At 41.4% G+C, this 23632-nt stretch overlaps 1 protein-coding gene across 3 annotated transcripts in view; it reads right to left on the bottom strand.

Moving 5' to 3' along the window:
• Positions 1–9414: 9414 nt before the first annotated feature.
• parvb (parvin, beta) overlaps positions 9415–23632 on the bottom strand; it is a 50761-nt gene continuing 36543 nt past the window's right edge. For all 3 annotated transcript variants that reach the window (XM_061916884.1, XM_061916886.1, XM_061916885.1), the window contains exons 9-13: positions 20931–20992; positions 20784–20852; positions 17920–18021; positions 17770–17842; positions 9415–9747 (exon numbers count right to left, since the gene is read on the bottom strand). In XM_061916884.1, the coding sequence (XP_061772868.1) occupies positions 9671–9747; positions 17770–17842; positions 17920–18021; positions 20784–20852; positions 20931–20992 (383 nt within the window). In that variant the 3' untranslated portion in view covers positions 9415–9670. The remainder of the gene's footprint in view (positions 9748–17769; positions 17843–17919; positions 18022–20783; positions 20853–20930; positions 20993–23632) is intronic.

The raw sequence follows: 23632 nt of genomic DNA, 5'->3' as shown, positions 1-23632 counted from the left end.
ATTCATCAAACGCAGTGTGTACAGCATTTTCATTTCAACGGTTCAAAAAAGTTTCTAAACAACAGACGTCTTGTACGCCACAACGACTACTATTATTCTTATTCGTGCTAGTACAACATTGAATTTTTTTAACCAGGGTATATGCTTCAAGATCATTTTTTACTACATCATCTGTGTATAAAGACAAAACTTGTTCAAAAGACAGTCCGCAAAATCGATGGTGCAGATAATAAACGCAGTGTTGACCGCACACTGTGGACAAAGGGTGTTGAAGCTGTAGGTTGTGGTACAATATACGGTCAGAACGATTTTCCAAAAAGTTCAAGATGCTCCGAGGGTAGTAATCAAAATCGGGAGAAAATCCATAAGAATCAAAAAAAGTGGCGGTCCCATCTTCCTCCAGAGTCATCGATAACCAGTGCTCCCCCGGTCGATGTCCTTCGTGGGTGTTGACGATAAAGTAGGAGGGTGGGGTAAAGGAGCGAGTCAGTGAGGGGAGTTGGTCGGAGGCCCATACACCACAGAAAACATTCCCCAACACTCGTCGCAGAAGCTTCTCCAGTTGATGGTTATTCATCTCCGTCGTCAATAATAATCCACCAGCACTTGTCGTTTGGAATCAATTTCCAAAATAGAATCGTAACATGCGTAAACCACAAGAGTGACCGTGTTGGGTAAGGGTACTCTGAATCTCATTTCCAACCTCAAAGTGCCATTAGAAACCCGAGACAATGCGTCGCTGTCCTCTCCCGGATTGAGATTGAACACAAACAGCGAATAACCCCGTTCAAAATCTTGTCTGTTGATGCACAGAGGTAAATCTTTCATATGCCTCCCTGTAGCGGTAAACATGTTGTAAAACTCTCTGACCGAAGCCCCCTGGTTAAATTGCGGTTGGAAAGCTTTGGAGGGAATTTGTTTTCCCGCGTGACAGAGGGTGATGTATTCAGCGTTAAAATGCTGGAAATTAAAGGGTGAGAGATCTCTTCTTCCTGTGAAAGCTTCATGATTTACCATACCCAAAACAATGTATTTAGGCATCGTGCCCAAAAACAAATTTTCTTGTGTGCATACTCTGGAATTTTCAGGGATAGAGTAGGTTTTCACGCTGACCCGTGACAAAGGGTAGAGTGCGTTTCCTTTGAGTAAGGCCGAGGCGTGCCCCAATCGTACGGCCGGCGAAACGGTGACCTTTTTTGTGAAGAGAGAGGCACCCAGCACTTTCAGACGGAAAGTACCGTCCGCAGCCCCTGTGAGACAAAAGGCGTCGCTGGCACGCGTGAGTTTGATCCTCAGATCCACCGAGTTGAGAAGGAGTCTCTCGCTGAAAAGAATGTCTGCGTGGAGGGGTCCTAGTAGCTGAACCTCTTTAGATTCAGCCGTGTAACCGGCTCTGATGTTGAGTCCTTTGTTTGGTCCGTTCGCTGTTTCTATAGAGTCTATTGAGCCGCCGGTGTCTTTGTGGAATAACCCGGCTGAGAATTGACTTCTGAGTGTGGCTTCAGAATAGTTTAGTAGCGTTTCAATTATCGCCCTGTATGGGTGTGTGGCGCTGGATTGAGAAATCAGTCTTTCCCCGAGCATAATGTCGCATTGGCTGAAGATGGTGTTTAGAGGATAATTGATGAGACCCACATTGGCGTCGTTTGGGATATTTGATCCATCGGCGCGGGTAATTTTAACCCGCAGGTAAAGTAATGTGTCATTCAGATCCAAGTACTTTTCACCTTCTCCCGGGATGAAAAATTCAATAGGACCCCCGTCAGTGATGGCGGATAGCGGTAGGACTTCTGTGTAGGATTTATCATCGATAGACATCTGAGTCATAGGAGCTGAAAATAAATCCAGCTCGGCCATCGTGCATTCGGCCGAATTTTGATGTAAAAGAGCCATCTTTTTTCTTTTTTTTTTAAAATATATCGTGTGAGGGAACGACGGTCCTTCTCTTTGAAAACCTTTTACCGACTGATTTTCTTCTCCCCAGATGACGGCGTTTTTTACCACTCGTTGAGAGACGTCGTCCCGGGGGTCTCTTTCGGGGTTGTCTAGCCAGGACCATTATTCCTCCTGATCCGTCTTGTACCCCACTACCCATTTTTCCAACGGCATGACTGAATACGTCGGAAGCGATATTTTTTGCCGCTGTTTTAAGATGAGGTTTGACCAGGGCAAAACCTCTTTTCACCAGAGGTGATACAAAACGAAACAACCTGGAAAACACGGAGCCTATCCCACGCCCGTACATCACAGGTGAACCTGTGAAACCGGGGAGGGAACCCCCCACCTGGCTTTCGTAATAACCCACTAAACGTAGAGGGTCGTGCATGGGTTGACTCATTCTCATTGTTGTTGGTTTTACTTTCTAACGGGTCTAAAGTGGAGCTTCGCGATGGTCTTTCCAAAGGTGAAGTCGACGTGTTTGTTCTGATCAGATTTAATCTCCACCCTGATGTTTTCAATGTGATTTTTCGAGACGGGTAAATAGTAGGCGGGGTTAAAACACTTGGTGACAATCTCACCGTAAGCTCCCTCTACACTCACGATTCTCAAAAGAGGAGCATAAGCGTCGCCTACTATCTGAGGTCGCACCACGTCACTGTAACAGTAGAGATGGTAGAAACCGGCGTTTATATCCGCGGGATAGGGGGCCGACCCCCGGTCAAAGTTGATCCACTTTCCAGGTTTCACTCCCATGATGTAAGCCAGGGAAGGGGAAAAACGAAAATGAGTTTGACCCCCTGATTGATAGGAGATTCGCTTTTTAACATCGTCAAAGGCTATCCTCACATCGTTGTCAATTTTTTGTAAAGATTCATTCAGTTCATTTATGAATCGTGTAATGTTCTCATAACATCCCCCTCTCAATTCTTGACGGTAAACTATCCCCATTCCAGGATTGCTTTCAGGTCCCACCGGTGGAGGTCTCTTTAGCCATTCATAAAATGCTCCGTTAGAAACATTATACCATGAGCGAGGGTATGAAATCTCTGTTAAGGCCACCTCCCATGAGCCTGCTAAATCTATATGTTGACTTAAATCTATCTGGTAATGGGAACTTTTGTTTTCTTTAAATACGTTGAGGCTGGCGTTGGAGGGTAAGGTGAGGTAAAAACCCTCGTTGCAGGAATGATCCATAATGCTCGATGATCTTTAGACTGTGAGGCTCATCAAAGGCATCAGATTGTTTTATACATTTGTAAGGAGGTCAGCGTCCACCCAACTGTTGAATTTTTCGGGCCAGTTTTTCCAGTGCACTAGAACTTGTTTTTTGCCACCGACCGTACGTCGTTTTAGAATTTCCTCCACATGATAGCGCTTGTCCTCGCTCTCTTTTACTTTCTGCAACTCGGCTTCGTAAAAAGAACCCTCTATTATTTCACCGTCAAAATCTTTCAGTCTGTATGCCGGGGGAGATCGATGGAGACGTCGTGTTATTGTAAACACCTCGTCTGTAAAACTCTGTTCATATTTTTTATCAAACACTCCTCTCACTTTGGATATTCTCACCATATCTCCCGTGGCAAATTTGTATTTGCGTTTGAATGCTGTGAATGAGCCGTAGAGATTCTCAAACACTTGAGGGGTATTTTCCAAAGTCACATCCACCGGTTTCATTTTAATACTGCTGTGATATCCGTGATTGTAGCTTTTTACCAAGTCTTGTAAGACGTCTAGGTAGCGCCTGGTGTTGTTGGCTGTAAAATATCTCCACATTCTCCCTTTCAGAGTACGATTAAATCTTTCAACCACCGAAGCTTTGAGATCGCTGGCCGTAGAAAAATGTACAATATTGTGTTTCTTCATCAGAGCTTGAAAACTCTTGTTAAAAAATTCTTTTCCCGCGTCGGTTTGGAGTTTGCGAGGAATCTGACTTTCCCCCAACACCGATTGAAACGATTCAACCACCTCCACGGACGTCTTTCTCCTCAAAACCCTCACATAGGCCTTCTTGGAAAATACATCTATGACCGTTAATAAATAATTATAACCGTCGTTATATTCAGCCAAGGCTTGCATGTCACAGAGGTCGGCTTGAAACTGGGTTAAAGGTCGCGGGACAAAGACTCTGTTTCTTGGAAAATGAATGCGAACCGGTTTATGGAGTGTATAGGCGTCCTGTCCCGTTAAATATTCTTGAACTTTTTCTTTTGTGACACGTTGCCCCGTTTCATCCTGCACAGCTCGACGGAGTCGATCTACCCCTCCAAAACTACCCGGGTGTGCGGGTGTATGGTATGCTTTTTCCATAGCTTTCTCCATTGTGGAAAGACAAAGAGAAATGAACTCGTGTTGCTTGGTACACATTTCTTTTATTCATTCATGGAAACAACACAATGAATCTAAAACAGTTTGTTTTTATTCATTCATGGACACCACACAGCGAATCTAAAACAATTTTTTTCTATAAACTATAAACTATAATCAAGGTTTGATGTAAAACAGGTATACCGTAGGTGAATTTAATCGCTTCGTGCAGTTTTTGTAGTTCAAACAAAACGTTGACGGGGATGTCGCATCGTAGACGATACATCGACATATCAACAAACAGAGCATATAAAATGAACACGTGATAAGGAGAAGGTTGAAAAGACTTTTCTTTAGACCATTCCTTCAAAATTGATTCAAAAATGTCAAAGTCAAAAGCATGAGAGACAACGGATTTCCAGGTAGCTTCCCAGGTAGGCTTAGAGCGGGCATAATCAAGAATAATTTGTAGTTTTTGAGGTTTGTCTCGTTTTAGAACATACGCTTCCATCGCGTCAATCAACGGGTAAATAACAGCGTGGTTCTCGATGGAGTTTACAAGTTTTCTCCAATAATTACCCATCTTTTTTGTAATTATTCCAACACTCTGTCACCATATCCAGATGTCTCAAAATCGTTTCATCACCCCGTACCAACTCGTTGTACACGTCATCTATGGCCCACCAGACATTTCTCTCTGATTTCAGCTGAGACAGCAGAGAGTCGGCGTAGGATTCGACCCTTGAATCCTCAGCCTCGATGCGACGAAGCATCAGCAAGCGTTGAATGGCTTGAATGAATTTAGACGTACGCAGAGTCTTGATGAGTCCGTCGTAGTTGTACAGGAGAAAGTCCTCTTCATAGGGTTCCAGGCACGGGTGGTTTCTCTGGCTCGGATGGTTCACCCGACAACCGTAACATTCGCTCTACCTGAACTGGCGGATGGCCTCGTTGAGGAGATGAAACACGGCCGTTTTCACCGTGCTGGTGAAAAGCAACCACTTCCCCCCATCGGTTTCATCATCGATGTGCAACGGGGGGTCCAAGAGTGACAGGGATGGTGACGGGGGTGGTGGCGGGGACGGCGGAGGTGTTATGATGATCAGGTCATTCTCCTTTTCCTCCTCCTTCCTATCGTCATCTGGCAAAGACTGCGTAGCGTTGTCGGTTTTCACCCCCCATCTGCAGAAACATCTGCCGAAGCGACACGTCTCATCGTCGCTCACCACCTCCGATCCAGCCGTCGTTTCAGGAGGGTTAAAGATCTCGGCCATGTTTGCTTCATCAGTCGTGTTTACGGATGGTTTGAAATCGTCCTGTGGTATAAGACGGGTCTTTACGCGTCTGATGGTCTTGTTTGCCATTTTCTTGTTTGAGATCCGTGCGTTCAAAAAAGGGAGCCAATATGGTCTGGTCGAAAAAAAAATTGCAGGGTGGGGGTTGTTTTTATAGGGAGGGTCGAAAAAAAAGTCTCGACCAATCAAACTAACGCTATGATTTTCAAAGGGTATTGGACGAGTCGGTGGAGGGGGTGTTTCCTTGAAGGTTATTGGTTGAAACTGAAGCGGGGGAGGTCCTTTCGTCCTCCGTCGGGGGTGTGGTCTCAAAGGACAACTTTCTTCTCGTCGTCAGCATGCTTTTCCATTGTCGACTGCTTCGGAACAAGTCGTTTATTTTCTCCTTCATCGACGCCATTCGCTCTCGCCATGCCACGATGGGTACGACCACCAACGGTGTAAACACCCCGCATTCATCGTTGAAAGACTCCAGGGAAAAGACATCGGGCTCGGTCCACTGAGCCGTATAGGTACCGGTGATTTTTGGAGCACGGAGACTGGCACGTAAAAACCAACGACCCGAGGCTGAAGATTTCGTCTCCCAGGTAGCGCTGAACAGAATTCTTCTCTCATTCAACTCATCCATCGTCGGGTAAGTAAACAAGCTTCCTTTTACGCGTTTATCCACCGGTGAAGGATCACGCCACAGGAAATCGGGCATTGCCAGTCTTAAAACTTCCCAATCCACGGTAGATAACGATGAAAATATCGAGAAAGGGCTTCCGTCTCTTCTTTCTTTTAGCTGAAATAAGCAGATATCACCCATTTCGTATCTGAATACAAATCCAAAAGATCCCTCCATCCCGTACGCTTCCAAATCCCATTTCTCACGCAAAGATTCGGTCGGCGGCATCTGAATACGATTTAGAAACACTCGACTTTTTTGCGGAGCGTCAATGTAAGTTTTATTATTTTTATAAATCGACACAGGCGTTTCACTAATCATGACCGAATCGAACAAAGTCTTTACGCTAACGTATAAAGCTCCAAATAATGACTAAGCCTTACACTGCCCTTTTGTACCCCTCGTGTGTGTGTGTGTGTGTGTGTGTGTGTGTGTGTGTGTGTGTGTGCATGTGTGTGTGTGTGTGTGAAGTGCGTGCGTGTCCACATCTCCACACGTAACATTCCCAGCCATCAATACATCGAAATCTGGAAGTTGTTTCAAACGATCGTAAACATTTAAACTATCAAATATATGGTCACATGCTGCTCAGATGACATTGCTTTCTTAAAAAAACTGATCCCTCCTCTGTTCCCTGTCAGGTCTTAACTCCACCCTCTTCCTGGTTTAACCACTCCCACCGCAGGTCTTAACTCTGCCCTCTTTCTGTTTAAAACTCCACCCTCTTCCTGGTTTAACCACTCCCACCGCAGGTCTTAACTCCACCCTCTTCCGGGTAAGCCACACCCACTTGACCTTGATATTTGAACCTGACATTTGAACCTGACCTTTAACCTTGACCTTTAACCTTGACCCCCTCATAAATCATTAACCTTTGAACTTGACCCCTCATAAATCATTGACCTTTGACCTTGAGGGTCATAAATCATTGTTTTATGGGGGGTCATAAATCACTTTTGACTAAAGGTAGGGACTTAACTTCTCTCCTGTGTTACATAACCTTTTCTTTTAACAACAATCAATAAATGTTTGGGAACTGAGGAAACTAATTGTTGAAGCTTTGAAAGTGGAATTCTTTCCCATTCTTGTTTTATGTAGAGCTTCAGTCGTTCAACAGTCCGGGGTCTTGTTGACGTATTTTACGCTTCATAATGCGCCACACATTTTCGATGGGACACAGGTCTGGACTGCAGGCGGGCCAGGAAAGTACTCACTCTCTTTTTTTACAAAGCCACGCTGTTGTAACACTTGTCTTGCTGAAATAAGCAGGGGCGTCCATGATAACGTTGCTTGGATAACAACATATGTTGCTCCAAAACCTGTATGGACCATTCAGCATTAATGGTGCCTTCACAGATGTGTAAGTTACCCATGACTTGGGCACTAATACACCCCCTTACCATCACAGATGCTGGTTTTTGAACTTATGGTTATTTTCCTCTTTGTTCTGGAGGACACTACGTCCACAGTTTCCAAATATAATTTGAAATGTGGACTCGTCAGACCACAGAACACTTTTCCACTTTGCATCAGTCCATCTCAGATGAGCTCGGGCCCAGCGAGGCCGGCGGCGTTCCTGGGTGTTGTTGATAAATGGCTTTCGCTTTGCATAGTAGAGTTTTAACTTGCACTTACAGATGTAGCGACCAAATGTAGTTACTGACAGTGGTTTTATGGCTGGTGCTAAGTAAGGATCAATCAGATAGTCTTTTACCATTTCCATGAAATGTTAAGTAATTCACAAACAAGGATGGGGTGAGGGTCACCAATTTGTAAGCAAATTGTCGAACAGTTTAAGAACAACATTTCTCAACGAGCTATTGCAAGGAATTTAGGGACTTTACCATTTACGGTACGTAATATCATCAAAAGGTTCAGAGAATCTGGAAAAATACTGCACGTAAGCGATGTTATTACAGATCTTTGATCCCTCAGGCGGTACTGCATCAAAAACCAACATCAGTGTGTAAAGGATATCACCAAATGCGCTCAGGAACACTTCATAAAAGCACTGTCAGTAACCACAGTTGGTTGCTACATCTGTAAGTGCAAGTTAAAACTCTACTATGCAAACCGAAAGCCATTTATCAACAACACCCAGGAACGCCGCCGGCTTTGCTGGGACCGAGCTCATCTAAGATGGACTGAGGCAAAGTGGAAAAGTGTTCTGTGGTCTGACGAGCCCACATTTCAAATTATATTTGGAAACTGTGGACGTGGAGTCCTCCGGAACAAAGACAAAAATAACCATCCGGATTGTTAGAGGCGCAAAGTTCAAAAGCCAGCATCTGTGATGGTATGGGGGTGTATTAGTGCCCAAGGCATGGGTAACTTACACATCTGTGAAGGCACCATTAATGCTAAATGGTCCTTACAGGTTTTGGAGCAACATATGTTGTCATCCAAGTAACGTTATCATGGACGCCCCTGCTTATTTCAGCAAGACAATGCCAAGCCACGTGTTACAACAGTGTGGTTTCGTAGTAAAAGAGTGCGAGTACTTTCCTGGCCCGCTTGCAGTCCAGACCTGTCTCCTATGGAAAATGTGTGGCGCATTATGAAGCGTAAAATACAACAGAGGAGACCCCGGACTGTTGAACTACTGAAGCTCTACATAAAACAAGAATGGGAAATAATTCCACTTTCAAAGCTTCAACAATTAGTTTCCTCAGTTCCCAAACGTTTATTGAGTGTTGTTAAAAAAAAGGGATGTAACACCGTGGTGACATGCCCTTTCCCAACTACTTTAGCACGTGTTGCAGCCATGAAATTCTAAGTTAATTATTTGCAAAATTATTTGAACATCAAATAGGTTGTCTTTGTAGCATATTCAACTGAATATGGGTTGAAAATGATTTGCAAATCATTGTATTCCGTTTATATTTACATCTAACACAATTTCCCAACTCATATGGAAACGGGGTTTGTACATAAACACAGAGAAATGTGCATTCAAATGTCTTTTTGAAGGCTAAAAGCTAATGCTAAAGCTAACGGCTAACAGCTAGCCTAAAGTAAACAAATAAATTCCGCCATTTACCTTTCGACATTCTATGAGAAGAATTAATAATGTCATTTTGTTTGTGGTTTCACAGCTAAGTGACGCTAACTGCGTTAATAACCAGTTTGAAAGTTACCAATGCTAACAGACTTTAGCCTACCGCTACATCCAGGCGGGAGGTATTGAATAAAAACATGACGAAGATGTCGGAACCATCATTTAATATTCATACAAAAGACATTAGAGTATTTTAGATGGCAGGGTGAATTTAATATTCATGTGTTGCATTTGAAGGCCGCGCTGCGCCACACGGAGACAGGCTAAGCTCAGCCAGTCTAAACTTGCGTGAAAAGAATAAATAATCAAAGCAGGTTCAAGGGAAGATGAATGAGTCGCGACTCTCATCCACTTGTGCGTAACATTCCTTTAAGAGTCGATGTTTGTCATTCCTTGCAGACGCTGTCAGTCAGAGTTCTTGTAGTTGGTAAAAAGGTTGTAGAGGACTCTAAGGGTGGACTTCAAGTTCAGGTTGACCACATCTGAGGAAAAAAAACACAAAATAAGTAAACATTTCATTCGACGAAATTGTTCCTTGCGGTGGTTGAGGAGTTTGTGTGTCCCAATGATACTAGGAGCTATGTGGTCCAGGGGCTTCTATGCCCCCTGGTAGGGTCTACCAAAACAAACAAGTCCTAGGTGAGGGATCAGACAAAGAGCATCTCGAAGACCTTTATAAAAAGTAAAAATCGAGGACCTAGAGTTCCCTCACCCAGACGCAGGTCACCAGGGTTCCCCTCTGGAGCTAGGCCCGGAGCGATTCTGGACCACCATCCGCCGCCTCAGGGGGAGAAGCAGTGCACTGTCCACACTGTGTATGGTGAGGATGGTGTGTTGCTGACCTTGACTGCGGATGTTGTGGATCGGTGGAGAGAATACTTCGAAGACCTCCTCAATCCCACCAGCACGTCTTCCTATGAGGAAGCAGTGCCTAGGGAAATAAATGGGTTGTACTTGTATAGCGCTTTTCTACCTTCAAGGTACTCAAAGCGCTTTGACACTACTTCCACATTTACCCATTCACACACACATTCACACACTGACGGAGGGAGCTGCCATGCAAGGCGCCAACCAGCACCCATCAGGAGCAAGGGTGAAGTGTCTTGCTCAAGGACACAACGGACGTGACGAAGTTGGTACTAGGTGGGATTTGAACCAGGGACCCTCGGGTTGCGCACGGCCACTCTCCCACTGCGCCACGCCGTCCCTGTGGTGGGCTCTCCTATTTCTGGGTTTGAGGTTGCCGAGGTAGTTAAAAAGCTTGGATGAGATCCTTAAAGGGGAACATTATCACCAGACCTATGTAAGCGTCAATATATACCTTGATGGTGCACAAAAAAGACCGTCTATTTTTTTAACCGATTTCCGAACTCTAAATGGGTGAATTTTGGCGAATTAAACGCCTTTCTGTTTATCGCGCTGGAGGCGATGACGTCAGAATGTGACGTCGCCGAGGTAACACACCCACCATTTTCATTTTCAACACATTACAAACACCGGGTCTCAGCTCTGTTATTTTCCGTTTTTTTTTACTATTTTTTGGAACCTTGGAGACATCATGCCTCGACGGTGTGTTGTCGGAGGGTGTAACAACACTAACAGGGAGAGATTCAAGTTGCACCACTGGCCCGAAGATGCCAAAGTGTCTGCCGCCAGACCCCCATTGAATGTGCCAGAGTGTCTCCACATTTGACCGGCGATGCTAAAGCAGACATGGCACAGAGATGTATGGATAACCTGCAGATGCATTTGCAACGATAGTCAACGAAATCACAAAGGTGAGTTTTGTTGATGTTGGCTGCCAGCTAATCGATGCTAACATGCTACGCTAATCGATGCTAACATGCTATTTACCGGCGGTGCTAAAGCAGACATGGCACAGAGATGTATGGATAACCTGTAGATGCATTTGCAACTATATAACGTTTCCTTCCACCCCACATTTAATGCGAAAAAAACACTTACCAATCGAAGGATTTAAGTTACTCCAGTGTCACAAGATGCGAAAGTCCTGATCGTTTGGTCCGCACATTTTACCGGCGATGCTAACGCAGCTATTCGGCCATGCTATGGCTATGAATAGAGTCAATAGCTATTCGCTCAATAGCTTTAGTTTCTTCTTCAATATTTTCATATTCCAATCATCTGTTTCAATACATGCGTAATCTGTTGAATCGCTTAAGTCGCTGAAATCCGAGTCTGAATCCGAGCTAATGTCACTATATCTTGCTGTGCTATTTGCCATTGTTTGTTTACATTGGCAGCACTGTGTGACGTCACAGGGAAATGGCCAGTGTCTTCGCAGAGAGCCGAAAATAAGGCACTTCAAAGCTTTATTTAGGGATATTCCGAGACCGGTAAAATTTTGAAAAAAACTTCAAAAAATACAACAAGCCACTGGGAACTGATTTTTATTGTTTTTAACTCTTTTGAAATTGTGATAATGTTCCCCTTTAAGGCTCTGGATGCTGTGGAGCTGTCCTGGTTGACAAGACTCTGCAACATCGCGTAGACATCGGGAGCGGGACGTCTGGATTGGCAGACCGGGGTGGTGGTTCCTCCCTTTAAGAAGGGGAACCAAAGCATGTGTTCCAACTATTGTGGGATCACACTCCTCAGCCTTCCTGGTAAGGTCTATTCAAGTTTACTGGAGAGGAGGATACGCTGGATAGTCAAACCTCTGATTCAGGAGGAACAATGTGGTTTTTGTCCTGGTTGTGGAACGGTAGACCAGCTCTTGGCAGCGTCCTGGAGGGTGCATAGGAGTTTGCCCAACCGGTCTACATGGTTGGAGAAGGCATTCGACCGTGTCCCTCAGGAAGTCCTGTGGGGAGTGCTCAGAGAGTAGGGTGTATGGGACTGTCTGATTGTGGCGGTCCGCTCCCTGTATGATCAGTGTCAGAGCTTGGTCCGCATTGCCGGCAGTAAGTCGGACACGTTTCCAGTGAGGGTTGGACTCTGCGAAGGCTGTCCGTTGTCACCGATTCTGTTCATAACTTTTATGGACAGAATTTCTAGGCGCAGTCAGGGCGGTGAGGGGATCCAGTTTGGTGGCTGGAGGATTAGGTCTCTGCTTGTTGCAGATGATGTGGTCCTGATGGCTTCAACTGGCCAGGATCTTCAGCTCTCACTGGATCTGTTCGCAGCCGAGTGTGAAGCGACCGGGATGAGAATCAGCATCAGAAAATCTATGATTCTCACCCGGGAAATGGTCGAGTGCCATCTCTGAGTTGGGCAGGAGATATTGTCCCAAGTGGAGGAGTTCAAGCAGTCTTGTTCACAAGTGAGGGAAGAGTGGATCTTGAGAGGGAAAGGCGGATCGGTGCCTCGTCTTCAGTAATGCAGACGCTGTATCAATCCGTTGTGGTGGAGAAGGAGCTGAGCCGAAAGGCAAAGCTCTCAATTTACCGGTCGATCTACGTTCCCATCCTCACCTATGGTCATGATCTTTGGGTTATGACCGAAAGGACAAGATCACAGGTACAAGCGGCCGAAATGAGTTTCCTCCATTAGAGACAGGGTGAGAAGTTCTGTCATCCAGGAGGAGCTCAAAGTAAAGCCGCTGCTCCTCCACATGGAGAGCAGCCAGATGAGGTGGTTCAGGCATCTGGTCAGGATGCCACCCGAACTTCTCCCAAGGGAGGTGTTTAGGGCACATCCGACTGGCAGGAGGCCATGGGGAAGACCCAGGACACGTTGAGGCTGGCCTGGGAACGCCTCGGGATCCCCCGGCTGGGGAGAGGGTAGTCTGAGCTTCCCTGCTTAGGCTGCTTAGGCTGCTGACCCCACCTCGGATAAGTGGAAGAAGATGGATGGATGGATGTTCCTGTTTGACAGGAACCTGCTGAGTTACAGATTTTTATTATTTAATAAATATATTTGCATTATACCAATTCATTATTAAAATGAAGAAATATCGCACACATTAACATTAAAAATATGAATATTTAATACATAATAATACAGTATGAGAAAATAATGAGAATATTTACAATTAATTACATGTACTAAATAGTAAAAGGAATATTAAAGAATAAAATGTATGTGTGAACAAAATTAATTGATTTATCCATCCATCCATTTTCTATCGCTTATTCTCTTGGGGGGTGGCGGGGGGCGCTGGTGCCTATCTCAGCTACAATCGGGCGGAAGGCGCAGTACACCCTGGACAAGTCGCCACCTCATCGCAGAGCCAACACAGATAGACGGACAACATTCACACTCACGTTCACACACTAGGGAGCATTTAGTGTTGCCAATCAACCTATCCCCAGGTGCATGTCTTTAGAGGTGGGAGGGGCCTATCCCCAGGTGCATGTCTTTGGAGGTGTGATGAAGCCGGAGTACCCGGAGGGAACCCACGCAGTCACGGGGAGAACATGCAAACTCCACACAGAAAGATCCCGAGCCTGGGATTGAACCCAGGACTACTCAAGACCTTCGTTTTGTGAGGCAGACGCACTAACCCCTCTCCACCGTGCTAATCAATGAATTGATAACGATAATTAAAAGCACAGGAAATGACAACAAATATTCGTACGCATCAATATTATCATATTATCAACATTAAATTGAGGAAAGCAAAAATAATTCACTGGAGAAACGTGAAAACAATGAATGCAAACATAATAAAATTTATATATACATTATTGTTTAAACAATTATTTTTGAAATTTTCTCAAATTGCGCGCTCACCCTTTGAAATGAACCACTGATCCATGAGTTGCCGCATAAAAACACAATACAAACCCTGTTTCTATATGAGTTGAGATTGTGTTAGATGTAAATATAAACAGAATATAATGATTTGCAAATCCTTTTCAACCCATATTCAGTTGAATGCACTACAAAGACAAGATATTTGATGTTCAAACTCATAAACTTTATTTTTTTTGCAAATAATAATTAACTTAGAATTTCATGGCTGCAACACGTGCCAAAGTAGTTGGGAAAGGGCATGTTCACCACTGTGTTACATCACCTTTTCTTTTAACAACACTCAATAAATGTTTGGGAACTGAGGAAACTAATTGTTGAAGCTTTGAAAGTGGAATTCTTTACCATTCTTGTTTTATGTAGAGCTTCAGTCGTTCAACAGTCCGGGGTCTCTGCTGTCGTATTTTACGCTTCATAATGCGCCACACATTTTCAATGGGAGACAGGTCTGGACTGCAGGCGGGCCAGGAAAATAACCGCACTCTTTTTTTACGAAGCCACGCGGTTGTAACACGTGCTGAATGTGACTTGGCATTGTCTTGCTGAAATAAGCAGGGGCGCCCATGAAAAAGACGGCGCTTAGATGGCAGCATATGTTGTTCTAAAATCTGTATTTGACTTTCAGCATTAATGGTGCCTTCACAGATGTGTAAGTTACCCATGCCTTGGGCAATAATGCACCCCCATACCATCACAGATGCTGGCTTTTGAATTTTGCGTCGATAACAGTCTGGATGGTTCGCTTCCCCTTAGGTCCGGATGACACGATGTCGAATATTTCCAAAAATAATTTGAAATGTGGACTCGTCAGACTACAGAACACTTTTCCACTTTGCATCAGTCCATCTTAGATGATCTCAGGCCCAGAGGAGCCGGCGGCGTTTCTGGATGTTGTTGATAAATGGCTTTTGCTTTGCATAGTAGAGCTTTAACTTGCACTTACAGATGTAGCGACCAACTGTATTTAGTGACCGTGGTTTTCTGAAGTGTTCCTGAGCCCATGTGGTGATATCCTTTAGAGATTGATGTCGGTTTTTTATACAGTGCCGTCTGAAGGATCGAACGTCACAGTCATTCAATGTTGGTTTCCGGCCATGGCGCTTACGTGGAGTGATTTCTCCAGATTCTCTCAACCTTTTGATGATATTATGGACCGTAGATGTTGAAATCCCTTAATTTTTTGCGATTGGAGTTTGAGAAACATTGTTCTTAAACTGTCTGACTATTTGTTCACGCAGTTGTGGACAAAGGGGTGTACCTCGCCCCATCCTTTCTTGAGCATTTTTTGGGAAGCTGCTTTTATACCCAATCATGGCACCCACCTGTTCCCAATTAGCCTGCACACCTGTGGGATGTTCCAAATAAGTGTTTGATGAGCATTCCTCAACTTTGTCAGTATTTATTGCCACCTTTCCCAACTTCTTTGTCACGTGTTGATGCCATCAAGTTCTAAAGTTAATGATTATTTGCAAAAAAGCATATTCAACTGAATATGGGTTGAAAAGGATTTGCAAATCATTGTATTCCGTTTATATTTACATCGAACACAATTTCCCAACTCATATGGAAACGGGTTTTGTACATTGAAGATATTTCCTTTCAAAAGAATAATTTTTATATGAAATGAGGAGACAAGAATAGAAAAGTGAAGCATGTACATAGTGCGTATTGTCTGTTGAGATACACAAAACTCCAAATGGGTCAAAAACAGAAAGCAGTGACAATTATCATACGGCTTATTTGCATATTGTAATTTATTTCTGCAGAACTAGGTCTTGCTGCTCAATGGGAGATAAATAGATTTGCTGGATAACATTACTATGGAACATCCAAGCTTAGACAATAGTTTCCTGCACAACGTGAGTGTAATGAGAATGAAATGTGATGAATAATGTTTTTCATGATTGTTTCAATGTCAAAGTGACCTGAGTGGATCGCAGTATGATGACGCCGATGTTAACTTAATAAAAACAAACGCATCGTTTCATCTTTGCCATTGCATGCAGACACTAAAACGACCTGCACGGCATGAAATGTTGATTAAACCTTAAGTGGGTGATCAGTCACTATGACTTCATTACATTTACAGTATGTCGTTCGTGTAGATTTATGGATGGCACACTACAGGCTCATGTCAACCTAACACAACATTGCCATCTAGTGGACATTTCTTCACACTACAATGCTATTTCAAGGTAGAATAGAACACCAACAAATATTTTTGACTACTTTATGACATACTTGCCAACCTTGAAACCTCCGATTTCAGAAGGTGGGGGGCGTGGTTAAGAGTCAAGTATTTTATATATATATATGTATATATATATATATATATATATATATAAAAATGATAAATAAATGATAAATGGGTTGTACTTGTATAGCGCTTTTCTACCTTCAAGGTAGTTGACACTACTTCCACATTTACCCATTCACACACAAATTCACACACTGATGGAGGGAGCTGCCATGCAAGGCGCTCACCAGCACCCATCAGGAGCAAGGGTGAAGTGTCTTGCTCAGGACACAACGGACGTGACGAGGTTGGTACTAGGTGGGGATTGAACCAGCGACCCTCGGGTTGCCCACGGCCACTCTCCCACTGCACCGCGCCACGGCGTCCCATATATATATATATATATATATATATATATATATATATATATATATAATACTTGACTTTCAGTGAATTCTAGTTTTATATATATATATTTTTATTTTTTTTATTTTTTTATTTACACATATACACACACATAAGTTGAGTTAAGGGTTGAATTGTCCATCCTTGTTCTATTCTCTGTCACCATTTTTCTAACCATATGCATGTACAGCAGATGGCAGTATTGTTGCCGTTTACGGCAGACGAACTGCTTTACGAAAGACGAAAACGTGACTGCTGTTGTTGTGTGTTGTTACCGCGCTGGGAGGACGTTAATGAAACTGCCTAACAAAAAACCCACATAAGAAACCAAGAACTCGCCCTCGATCATTCTACCGTTATAACGTCATATATATATATATATATATATGTATATAAGAAATACTTGACTTTCAGTGAATTCTAGTTATATATATATATATATATATATCTATATATATATATATATATATATATATATATATATATGTATATATATATATATATATATATGTATATATATATATATATATATTTTAATATATACATATATACAGTATATAAATAAAATAAATACTTGAATTTCAGTTTTCATTTATTTACATATACATACACACACATAACACTCATCTACTCATTGTTGAGTTAAGGGTTGAATTGTCCATCCTTGTTCTATTCTCTGTCACCATTTTTCTAACCATGTGCATGTACAGCAGATGGCAGTATTGTTGCCGTTTACGGCAGACGAACTGCTTTACGATAGACGAAAACGTGACTACTGTTGTTGTGTGTTGTTCCCGTGCTGGGAGGACGTTAATGAAACTGCCTAACAATAAACCCACATAAGAAACCAAGAACTTGCCCTCGATCATTCTACCGTTATAACGTCATTAGGCAGACACGCTGTTTATATTGTGGGAAAGCGGACGTGAAAACAGGCTGTCCTCACTCGGGTCCGCATGGAGCCGGAGGGGGCGTGGCCTCCAGCTCCGCCTTAATTTCAGGAGATTTTAGGGAGAAAATTTGTCCTGGGAGGTTTAGGGGAGAGGCGCTGCATTTCGGGAGTCTCCCGGAAAATTCGGGAGGGTTGACAAGTATGCTTTATGATAATATTAATAGTAATACTTTATTGTTATTGGTGGCAATTTACCTTCTGGTCTGGCTTTGGGTTTTTTCAGCCCGCCGTCCTGCATCAACTCAAAAGCAAACGCCACATTGTGCACCTGAGTCGGGGACAGGAAGCAGATAGTACAAATAACAACGCGTACAGAAAGTCACCTGAAGTAGTCAAACCTCATACCTTCTGGTCGAAGCTTTCTGGGGTGAGGAAGAAGTTGTAGAGAGGCACAAAGTAGTCCTCCAGCAGCCCCATCAACAAGATGAGGTAAACTCCGTCTGCAAACTGAGTGCGGGACAGCAGGAGATGTACTGTACGTCTTTACCAGGGGTGTCCAAAGTGTGTTCTAATGGCCTCCACGGCACATTTTAAAGATAAGATTGAAAATATTTTAAAAATAAAAAGTGGTATAAAAGACAAAACGGGTGAAGTGTAACATGAAAATGTCGCAATGTTTACTCTAATAACACAAAGATGCCATGCAGGCTGTTTCTTTCTTTAAAAAATAATAATGAATCAAAATCAATGTCATTATGAATTATTGACCTATTCAAGGCTCCAATTACGTCACATTAAATATTCCACTTTGAGATATTTTTTGGGGGAAAAGGTTGCATATTTTGTGTTTGCCATATAAAAAACTGAGCTGTTTTTTAAAGGGCCTAAAATGAACAAACAAAAAACATAAACAACAATAAAACTTATAATTGACGGATGGATATGAAGTTGATCTCGAGATTATTGTCTTAAAAGTAAACAGTAAAAAAAATTTAATGAGTAGGACCCTTTTGGATCCCCAATCATTTTAGTGAGATTTGTTTTTAAGTGGCATTGCTGAAAAAATAATAATGAATTAAAATCAATGGTGTTAAGAGTTATGGACCTTTTTAAGGCTCCAATTATTATAGAATCTCAAATATTCCACTTAAAAAAATTATTGGGTGATAATATTGCTTATTTTGTGATTTTTGTGACAAAAAGATCATACAACTTAAATCTTTAAAATCATTATATTGACAGATGGACCTAATGTTGATCTAGGGATTTAAAACTATAATAATAATAAAAATAATAATATTGAATAATGACACATTTTTAATATTTTTTGGACCAAAACCCTTTGGGGTCCCTGGGATCATAACTAAGTAGAGGCCAAAATTTATATTTTTTATACATACATTGTATTGTTTTTTAAAATAAAAAATATCAAAATAGCCCCCTCTTGCTTTGATTTTTCAGTTTGCGGCCCTCAGTTGATAAAGTTTGGACACCCCTGGTCAATATAGTAGGAGATGTACAAACCCCTTTTCCATATGAGTTGGGAAATTGTGTTGGATGTAAATAAAAACGAAATACAATGATTTGCAAATCCTTTTCAACCCATATTCAGTTGAATGCAATACAAAGACAAGATATTTGGTGTCCAAACTCATAAACTTTATTTTTTTTTTGCAAATAATAATTAACTTAGAATTTCATGGCTGCAACACGTGCCAAAGTAGTTGGGAAAGGGCATGTTCACCACTGTGTTACATCACCTTTTCTTTTAACAACACTCAATAAACGTTTGGGAACTAAGGAAACTAATTGTTGAAGCTTTGAAAGTGGAATTATTTCCCATTCTTGTTTTATGTAGAGCAACAGTCCAAGGTCTCTGCTGTCGTATTTTACGCTTCATTATGCACCACACATTTTCGATGGGAGACAGGTCTCCCATTTTAACACGTGCCTTGGCATTGCCTTGCTGAAATAAGCAGGGGCGTCCATGATAATGTTGCTTAGATGACAACATATGTTGCTCCAAAACCTGTATGGACCATTCAGCATTAATGGTGCCTTCACAGATGTGTAAGTTACCCATGCCTTGGGCACTAATGCACCCCCATACTATCACAGATGCTAGCTTTTGAACTTTGCGCCTATAACAATCCGGATGGTTATTTTCCTCTTTGTTTTTGGAGGACACCACGTCCACCGTTTCTAAATATAATTGGAAATGTGGACTCGTCAGACCACAGAACACTTTTCCACTTTGCATCAGTCCATTTTAGTTGAGCTCGGGCCCAACAAAGCCAGCGGCGTATGTTGGTGTTGTTGATAAATGGGTTTTGCTTTGCATAGTAGAGTTTTAACTTGCACTTACAGATGTAGCAACGAACTGTAGTTACTGACAGTGTTTTTATGAAGTGTTCTTGAGTCCATGTGGTGATATCCTTTACACACTGATGTCGGTTTTTGATGCAGTACCGCCTGAGGGATCAACGATCCGTAATATCATCGCTTACCTGCAGTGATTTCTCCAGATTCTCTGAACCTTTTGATGATTTTACGGACCGTAGATGGTAAAATCCCTAAATTCCTTGCAATATCTCGTTAAAAATGTTGTTCTAAAACTGTTCGACGATTTGCTTACAAATAGGTGGCCCTCGCCCCATCCTTGTTTGTGAATTACTTAGCATTTCATGGAAGCTGCTTTTATACCCAATCATGGCACCCACCTGTTCCCAATTAGCCTGCACACCTGTGGGATGTTCCAAATAAGTGTTTGATGAGAATTCCTCAACTTTATCAGTATTTATTGCCACTTTTCTCAACTTCTTTGTCACGTGCTGCTGGCATCAAATTCTAAAGTTAATGATTATTTGCAAAAAAAACATCAAATATGTTTGTAGCATATTCAACTGAATATGGGTTGAAAAGGATTTGCAAATCATTGTTGGCCCTAGTGTGTGAATGTGATTGTGAATGTTGTCTGTCTATCTGTGTCGGCCCTGCGATGAGGTGGCGACTTGTCCAGGGTGTACCCCGCCTTCCGCCCGATTGTAGCTGAGATAGGCGCCAGCGCCCCCCGCGACCCCGAAAGGGAATAAGCGGTAGAAATGGATGGATGGATGGATTTGCAAATCATTATATTCTGTTTATATTTACATCTAACACAATTTCCCAACTCATATGGAAAGGTGGTGTGTACTATACGTTCATACAGCAGGAGATGTACTGTACCTACAACTAATCCCAATGAAATCCAGGTGTGTTGAGACAAATACCTGAGATTCCAGCTCAGTCACCTCCAGGTTCAACTTGTTCAGGTGCTTGTTGACAAAGGTGATGAGGGACTAAACAGGCAACAATGACAAAAATGAGAGTACGTTTCCACTGAGGATGATGATGACGATGACGATGATGCTTCTGACCGTTTTCACCACATTGAGCTTGTCAGGTGCGTGATCCAGCAGCGTGTCGAAAGCATCTCTTTCTAGTGGAACAAGAGGAAATGGATTCATCTTTAGCGAGAATACATTTGAACTTTGACTGGAGTAGTTTGGGACTAGGAATAGGAAGGGGGGCGGGGGGTGGGGGGGGTTAAAATGGATTGACAGCCCAATCGCAACTCTCATCTATTGCGAGTTTTCAAGAATCGATTAAAAAAAATGTTTTTTTTGAAGCTATCTCCGCGCCTAATTATGTATTTATTCATTTTTACAGCCTGCAACATAAAAGGTAGCACTGTAATGTACACACCAGGGGTCACCAACACTGTGCCCGCGGGCACCAGGTAGCCCGTAAGGACCAGATGAGTCGCCCGCTGGCCTGTTCTAAAAATAGCTCAAATAGCAGCACTTACCAGTGAGCTGCCTCTATTTTTTTTTAATTGTATTTATTTACTAGCAAGCTGGTCTCGCTTTGCTGGACATTTTTAATTCTAAGAGAGACAAAACTCAAATAGAATTTGAAAATCCAAGAAAATATTTTAAAGACTTGGTCTTTACTTGTTTAAATAAATTCATTTATTTTTTACTTTGCTTCTTATAACTTTCAGAAAGAAAATTTAGATAAAAAAATACAACCTTAAAAATGATTTTAGGATTTTTAAACACATATACATTTTTACCTTTTAAATTCCTTCCTCCTCCTTCCTGACAATTCGAATCAATGTTCAAGTATTTTTTTTATTGTAAAGAATAATAAATACATTTTAATTTAATTCTTCATTTTAGCTTCTGTTTTTTCGATGAAGAATATTTGTGAAATATTTCTTCAGACTTATTATGATCAAAATTATTCTGGCAAATCTAGAAAATCTGTAGAATCAAATTTAAATCTTACTTCAAAGTCTTTTGAATTTCTTTTAAAATGTTTGTTCTGGAAAATCTAGAAGAAATAATGATTTGTCTTTGTTTGAAATATAGCTTGGTCCAATTTGTTATATATTCTAACAAAGTGCAGATTGGATTTTAACCTATTAAAAACATGTCATCAAAATTCTAAAATTAATCTTAATCAGGAAAAATTACAAATGATGTTTCATAAATTCTTTTTTAAATTTTTTCAAAAAGATTCAACTTAAATAGTTTTTCTCGGTTGAATTTTAAAGAGTCGAAATTGAAGATAAACTATGTTTCAAAATAAAATGTTTCCTTTTTTTGTGTGTTTTCTTCTCTTTTAAACCGTTCAATTAAGTGTTTTTTTCATCATTTATTCTCTACAAAAAACCTTCCGTGAAAGGAAAAAAAATGTACAACGGAAGGACGGACATAAATACCCATTTATATATATATATATATATATATATATATATATATATATATATATATATATATATATAAATATAGACTCATTTATTAAAGGTAAATTGAGCAAATTGGCTAGTTCTGGCAATTTATTTAAGTGTGTATCAAACTGGTAGCCCTTCGCATTAATCAGTACCCAAGAAGTAGCTCTTGGTTTCAAAAAGGTTGGTGACCCCTGGTGTAATGTATACACCAAATAATATACATCAGGTTGAATCAAGCTGATCACCCCAAGACTCGGAATGGAACGGAATTATGAGTCACTGAAAGATTCACACGAATAGAAACAGTAATAGACACCTTATTTTATAGTACCGCAGTTATTCTTATTATTATTGTTGTTACAAAGCTGAGTTCAGTGTCAGTATATTTCCAACACACATACGATAAAATGTCGTCGTCACATATTTACACTTGTTTCATGACAGCACGTCCGAAAAGGAGCAGGAAGAAGCTGACCTTATTTAATCCAACAAAAGTCTATCCTATTTCCATGTTTTCTGTAACAGAACAGTGAACAAATAAAAAATATACCATTGTAAGAAAACAAATATTAAATACATAAATAGTATTTATCTAAAAAAAAAAAAAGGTTGAAGATGTTGATCATAATTGTTCTTATGTGTCCTTTGTGAACACTTGTAATTTGAAAAGTCTCTTAAAGTGAATCATATTGATGCTTTCTTTACCTCCCTACTTCATCTACTACATCATTTCATTCCACATACTAAGGGTTTGAAGTTTTCTACGTGCATACAAATGTTTTAAATGACATTTTCTTCTAAGGTTATATTTCTCCTCTTTTGTTGAGAAGAATTGTTGTAGAAACCCCGTCTCCATATGAGTTGGGAAATTGTGTTAGATGTAAATATAAACAGAATACAATGATTTGCAAATCCTTTTCAACCCATATTCAGTTGAATATGCTACAAAGACAACATATTTGATGTTCAAACTGATAAACTTTTTGTTGTTGTTGCAAATAATCATTAACTTTAGAATTGGATGCCAGCAACACGTGACAAAAAAGTTGGGAAAGGTGGCAATAAATACTGATAAAGTTGAGGAATAATCATCAAACACGTATTTGGAACATCCCACAGGTGTGCAGGCTAATTGGGAACAGGTGGGTGCCATGATTGGGTATAAAAACAGCTTCCCAAAAAATGCTCAGTCTTTCACAAGAAAGGATGGGGCGAGGTACACCCCTTTGTCCACAACTGCGTGAACAAATAGTCAAACAGTTTAAGAACAACGTTTCTCAAAGTGCAATTGCAAGAAATTTAGGGATTTCAACATCTACGCTCCATAATATCATCAAAAGG

This window comes from Nerophis ophidion, linkage group LG12, assembly GCF_033978795.1.
Source record: "Nerophis ophidion isolate RoL-2023_Sa linkage group LG12, RoL_Noph_v1.0, whole genome shotgun sequence".
NCBI lineage: Eukaryota > Metazoa > Chordata > Actinopteri > Syngnathiformes > Syngnathidae > Nerophis > Nerophis ophidion.
Note: the sequence above shows the minus strand (reverse complement) of the source record. Positions and strands in the feature narration are given on the sequence as shown.